At 45.2% G+C, this 6,512-nt stretch overlaps 1 protein-coding gene across 1 annotated transcript; it reads right to left on the bottom strand.

The window, feature by feature from the left end:
- Positions 1 to 589: 589 nt before the first annotated feature.
- LOC106826405 (keratin-associated protein 4-6-like) lies at positions 590 to 5,977 on the bottom strand. Its single transcript, XM_044744837.2, has 2 exons — positions 5,376 to 5,977; positions 590 to 1,425 (listed from the first exon to the last, which is right to left on the bottom strand). The coding sequence occupies exons 1-2, from the start codon at positions 5,937 to 5,939 to the stop codon at positions 1,087 to 1,089; spliced, it is 903 nt and encodes a 300-aa protein (XP_044600772.2). The 5' UTR covers positions 5,940 to 5,977; the 3' UTR covers positions 590 to 1,086.
- Between the last annotated feature and the right edge of the window lie 535 nt (positions 5,978 to 6,512).

Consider the following 6,512-nt stretch of genomic DNA (forward strand, 5'->3'; position numbering starts at 1 on the left):
AAATCTAAAATTTCAGCATCATTAATAAAAGTTTGAAAAATTTTATAGAAAAGTTCCCATGGACTTAATAAATTTCCAGAAATCTGAATTTAGAAGGTATACTTAGTGTCTTGAAAGAGAGTTTTATGTTTAGAGAGGAAGGAAGGAAGGAAGGAAAGAAAGCAGGGAGAGAGAGAATGAATGAGGAAGGGAGAGAGGGAGGGAAAAGGTCCCTGAGCTGGGTGGAACACTCAAAATTTGCACAACTAAGGAGGGCATATACTGGCAATAGAAATATTGTCAGTGAAATTTAGACGACTTTATGATGTTCAACTCACTGGAGTTTATGAGACATTGAGACATATACTACAACTAATTTTGAGTTATAGAGAAGAGTGAAACAATTATACACACTTTCTTTGTTGTTCTGTCAAAGAGAACACTGTGCAAAGGTAGTGTTCTAGCCCAGGGTAGTGTTTCAATAACAATAGCAATAAAATGATATTTATTGAGAGCTTACATCATGCGCCCCAGCCTGAGCTAAGTGCATTACATGGACTGTCTTTGAACTTTTGAAGGACGTAACACATTACCCTCATTTCACAGAGAAGAAAACTGAGGCTTGAAGAGGTTAAGTAGCTTTGCCCATGTCATGCAACGAATGCCCAGTGGAGTCTCGATTCTGAGATAAGTAACTGCTCTTGAACACGCTTCCCTGCATTTGAAGCAAGACGGTCCTCAGTGTGAAGAGATAGGTAAAGACACACACACACGTCAAATCTTTAACAAATCAGGAGATTTCAATATCAGGGGAAATGGCTTTTTATTAACAACATATGGAAATAATGTCACATGAGATCATCACAATCACTATATAATTAGGATGACCACAGTGCTTGTCTGAAAATAGACGCATTTGGGCCTGGGTTAAAATCATTTGATGAATGTGCTTTCATCTGTCATTTCCTAGAACTGAATACCAACTCTGAATGTCAAATCAGAAGAGTTGACAGCTAAGAGTCCATTCCCCAGTCACTGGCTGGCTCCAGCAGATTTTATATGACTTGTGAGGACATCCATAGTGTGACAAAGATTACAGGCAGAGATTCAGCAGCAGAAAGAGGCACAGCACACAGGGCGGGGGCAGGTGGAGATGACACAGGTGGGCCGATAGCAAGTGGTGTGGCAGGAGACCCAGCCACAGACTGGGCGCAGACAGCACGAGGGGCGGCAGCAACTAGGAATGCAGCAGGTGGGCTGGCAGCACTCAGACTGGCAGCACTGGGGCCTGCAGCAGATGGAGATGGAGCAGCTGGGGCGACAGCAGCTAGAGATGCAGCAACTGGGCCTGCAGCAGCTGGAACCACAGCAGGAGGGGCGGCAACAACTAGAAATGCAGCAGCTGGGGTGGCAGCAGGTGGGCTGGCAGCACACAGACTGGCAGCACTGGGGCCTGCAGCAGCTGGACACACTGCAGCTGGGGCGGCAGCAGGTCTCCTGGCCACAGCCCTGGTCAGAGCAGACGGAGCCACAACAGGAGCTGACCATGGCGTCAGAGGGTGGAGGTTCTGGGTGGGTTTCCAGGAGAGTGAGGTTCTTGAGTTTGAAAGTCTTCTTGTGCCACTGCCTCTTATATTCTGCCTGAACAGGGGGAGTTGTCAACGCGTTTTGTTTGTTTTTGTTTACTTAACATTTAAGTAATTATCAGATTACATAATAATGTTTGTCTATTTAATGGTTTAAACTGGGAAACAAAATTTTCTTTTCTACGTGTGATAAATTCTATCTGATCTGCTTTTCCTCCTGATTCGCACCCCCCGGCATATTTTAGACCACACTCTCCTCACGCTCCTCCAAAGCAGGCTGCCATGTGATATTTGGCATTTGGAATTGAATTTCTTACTCTTCCCTCCAGTATCCCCTACCAGGATGGGACTTAGGTGGTCGTATTACTGGTTGTGCTTTTCTTCCAATGACCAATGGGGAAGAAGTCTCATCAACATAATGTGGCATCTAGCATGGGACGAGAGGAAAAGGCCCTATTTTTGGGGTCATTTTTGAACAATGAGGAAGGGCACAGCTCTGCGTGTATGTGACATTGGTGACCTCTACACCACTGGAATGGATTTCCTCGGATGTTTCAAACTTTGGGTCATGTTCCATATTGTAAAACCCCAGCAGGCAATTTGTGTATATGATTCCTGTTACTATAACACATAGTTTATTAAATTGTTGGTTCCTGTCTTATATGTCATATATGTTGTATCTCTCCAGCCGGTCTCTTAGCTTCTGGAAGACACAGCCTCGTTTTTATTCCTTATCTCATTCTTAATTAAAAATATTTCCTCAAAGGAGAAAAAAAAAATGGGGAATAATCAGAATGTGCCACTTTTCCGAACTTACCTTGAGAGCTAAGAAATCTACAGAACAAGTTTTTTTGGATAAATTTGACATGTGAATGGATTTTAGTAAATTCAACATTAATTACTATTTCTACATATTCTCCAGGTACAATAGTCCAACTTGAGCATGCGTCAGAATCATCTGGAGGGCAGATTAAAAATGGTTGGAAATACTCCCAGAGTCTCTGATCGCAAATTGGAGCTTGAGATTCTGCATTTCTAACTGGTACCCAAATGATGCTGATGCAGAAGGTCCAAGGACCACATTTGGAGACCTACTGCTTTATTCTGTTCGATCAAGCTTTGAGGAAGTGTCTGTATCAAGTTCCTGCCTTGTTTATAAAGCAGATTTGTTGAGTGGGTAATCTGAAGGACACACATTGCCGGGCACTGCAGTTACAAATGTGGTGTAGTCTCCTCATGGGGAATTTACAGTTCAGTGGGAAGACCACACACACACAACTGTAATACAATGTGGTAAAGCAACATCGAAAGAGCTCATAGCAGTGTGATTTAACTAAAAGCATTGTGCTTAAGGCAAGTTAGCCAACATGCCAATTTGGTAAAGACATAGATTTATTCATAAATAAATATTTCTAGTCACTATTTTTAATTTACTTTTTATAATTTACTTTATGTTTTAAGTAAAATTTACATACATTGAAATGCACAAATTCTAAGTGTACTATTTGATGGGTTTTAATAAATGAATACATCCATGTAACCCTCACACCTATCAAGATAGAGAACATTTCCACATACCAGAATTTCCCACGTGTCACCCCAGTAAACTCCCCCCTGCCACAGAGGCAACCACTGCTTTAACACTTTTTTTGACCATAGATTCATTTTTTTTTTTAAAGATTTTATTTTTTCCCTTTTCTCCCCAAAGCCCCCCGGTACATAGTTGTGTATTCTTCGTTGTGGGTTCTTCTAGTTGTGGCATGTGGGACGCTGCCTCAGCGTGGTCTGATGAGCAGTGCCATGTCCGCGCCCAGGATTCGAACTAACGAAACACTGGGCCGCCTGCAGCGGAGCGCGCGAACTTAACCACTCGGCCACGGGGCCAGCCCCGACCCTAGATTCATTTTGATCTAGGACTTCAAACAAAGGAAAATAGTGTAATTTCTTTTCTGTCAGGCACCTTTAGCTTGGCACACATCTGTGGGAATTGCTAACGTTGATGTGTGCATCACTAGCTCATTCAGAGCTGCACTAATGAAATACCAAAGCTTGATTTCAACTATTACCAATCAATTTCAAGGTAGGGTGACCAGCTGTCCCAGTTTGCACAGAACTGAGGACTTTCAGTGTTAAAGTTAGGAAAGTCCCAGGTGAACACCCTCTGGTGACAGCCTTACATGTCTTAATTAGGCTCATTTAAAGACCAAGCCCCTTGAAATATTTTTATCACAATAGCTTCCTTAGCAAACACTTGACTTACATGTTTTTATTTCATAGGCCTGCTTTTGCAGAGCTAGAGAACATGAGACACTTAAACAATTACATTGTGAGGCAACATGGTGTCCCAAGAGGAGAGATTTTCACTTGATTTGCCATATGTGAGATGCTGAGGAAAAAATAAAAACATTAAAGGAAAGAGTTTTTGATTACTAGGGGAAAGTTTTCTATATAAATTCAGGGAGATTAGGAAAACTCCTTTGCAACAGCTACAAAAGCAGCGTACATTCCTGCTATAGAAACGGGTGTAGAGACTCAGTCCCTAGAGCAGTGGTTCGCAAAGTTGGCTGTGTATTCGAATCAAACTGTTGCCTGACTCCTGCCCAGAAAAATTCCGATTTAGTTGGCTTGGAGTATGACCTGGGTGTCAGAATTTTTTAAAGCTCCTCAGGTAACCTGAAGGCACAGGCAAGTTTGAGACCCATCTCCTAAAATGTCGATATTACATCAAATTGTATGATATTAAATTGGGAACAGAAGTAGCTAAAATAGTAAAATATAATTGGTAACATCCAAATAATAGAGGAAATGGTCTTGAATTTGAAACACCTAACTTCGAGTAATTTCAGATTGAAACATGATAATTCTCTTTACTCTTTTAGATCACTCTAATACCAAAACTACAGTCCTCCCTGGATGAGAACGATGAGAATGGAACAATGGGGTGTGAACCACAATGGAAAATTACTATAGACAGCTTGGTAAATTTTTTTTTACAGCGAAAATCAAAACGAGGAGAGACATCACTCTGTACTCCTTGCTAAAATTCTTACCCATCGACCCAGGGATAGAAGGGATAGGAGCCAACACAGAATGATGTCAAGAGCAGATTACTCTTATAGGCAGCTGGGTTCAATCTCACTGAGGACCTCTGGAGACTGGTACAACCTGCCCCCACTCGAGGGCAAGAAGCTGGCATATTTTTCCATCAACTCTCGTCCACTGACGGCGCGCTGCTCCTCGAGACTTCAACTCCCCTACTGGTGACCTGCCCAGAGCTTGCTCCTTCAGCCAGAGAAAGTGCTCGGGCAGAGTTCCAGGTGCTTGCTCTAAGAAACCTCTTCCTATATTAGAATGCGGAGAGCTGAGGGGCTAGGGGTGGAAAATGGAAATCACTTGCTATAGTCTACGCCTTCTGCAGAGAATGACAGAACAAGTGACAACTAAGGATGACGACTGAGGAAGGAAAATTAATGAGACACAATGCTCTTGTATGCCTGGAAATTTAAGATTTATTTAGGATCTGGGAACATATCCATATGAGAAAATCTGGCAGGGAACAAATATATCAATTGGGATGGTTTGTTGGTTGACAGATTTGAGAGAAAATGTAAACTTTGTGTTCATTTGGGAGAGAAATAGTAACATGGCGGAGGGGGGCCAGTCTATTTGGAAGCCAGATTCAGTCTAAGAATCGGTTGGAAGTGAAGTTTTACAATTGGCCTCGCGTGATTCAGCTCACAGTTGGACCACAGCAAGAAGTGTGATTGTTGGTACAGGACAGGGCAGTCAGCAGCAAGAACCACTAGAGCAGATGGGGCGACAGCAGCTAGAAATGCAGCATGTGGGCCTGCAGCAGCTGGAACCACAGCAGGAGGGGCGGCGGCAGCTGGAGATACAGCAGGAGGGGCGGCAGCAGGTGGTCCTGCAGCAGGTGGTCTGGCAGCAGCTAGAGATGCAGCAGGAGGGGCGGCAGCAGCTGGGGCGGCAGCAGATGGGCTGGCAACACACAGACTGGCAGCCCTGGGGCCTGCAGCAGCTGGGGCGGCAGCAGCTAGAGATGCAGCAGGAGGGGCGGCAGCAGCTGGGGCGGCAGCAGATGGGCTGGCAGCACACAGACTGGCAGCCCTGGGGCCTGCAGCAGCTGGGGCGGCAGCAGCTAGAGATGCAGCAGGAGGGGCGGCAGCTGGTGGGCTGGCAGCACACAGACTGGCAGCACTGGGGCCTGCAGCAGCTGGACACACAGCAGCTGGGGCGACAACAGGTGGTCCTGCAGCAGGTGGTCTGGCAGCAGCTGTGGCGGCAGCAGGTCTCCTGGCAGAGGCCTTGGCCACAGCTGTGCTCAGAGCAGACGGAGCCACAACAGGAGCTGACCATGCTGTCAGAGGGTGGAGGTTCTGGGTGGGTTTCCAGGAGGGTGGGTTTGTAAGGTTTGAAGTCTCCTTGCCCCAGGTCCCCTTTTATACCCTGCTAAATGGCTGCCACTATCAAACACAGCACTCTTTCCTTGTCATTGTTTGTCCTAATAAATAGGCGATTATCAAATTAGGCAAGTTTGTTTTCCTGGTAAAACTTTGCAAGATGGAAGGAAAACATTATTTCCTTTTCCTGACGTGCTAGGCTTCATCCCGTCAGCTCTTCCTGAATCAGCTCTGGCATGTCCTTCTTGCTTTCCTTTCCTCAAAGAAAGCTGTCCCGTGATGCTCTGCCTGCAGACGCTGTGTGTGTTAGTCTCACTTCACCCAGCCCATCGTGTCTACTCTTGGGTGGTAACGATTCTGTAGGCAGGCCCACATTCTCTTTGCTGACTTGGGAGGATAGAGCTGCATTTCAGTGTGATGGCTCACTCATGGTGGGTCAGGTGGGCACACATTTGCATGTGAAACACGATCCTTGGCATGAGAATAAGACTATTAGGACATATTCTATCCCCTCCCCCCCCCCCACCCG

The sequence above is a fragment of the Equus asinus genome, chromosome 13 (genome assembly GCF_041296235.1).
Source record: "Equus asinus isolate D_3611 breed Donkey chromosome 13, EquAss-T2T_v2, whole genome shotgun sequence".
NCBI classification, from domain to species: domain Eukaryota; kingdom Metazoa; phylum Chordata; class Mammalia; order Perissodactyla; family Equidae; genus Equus; species Equus asinus.

Excerpts from the sequence above, each read along its gene's own strand:
- LOC106826405 (XM_044744837.2), bottom strand. The coding sequence starts at position 5,939 with ATGGTCAGCTCCTGTTGTGGCTCCGTCTGCTCTGAGCACAGCTGTGGC. Across the intron at positions 1,426-5,375 it reads CTAGCTGCTGTCGCCCCATC|TGCTGCCAGTCTGTGTGCTG; the intron begins TGCTCTAGTGGT and ends TGCAGGCCCCAG.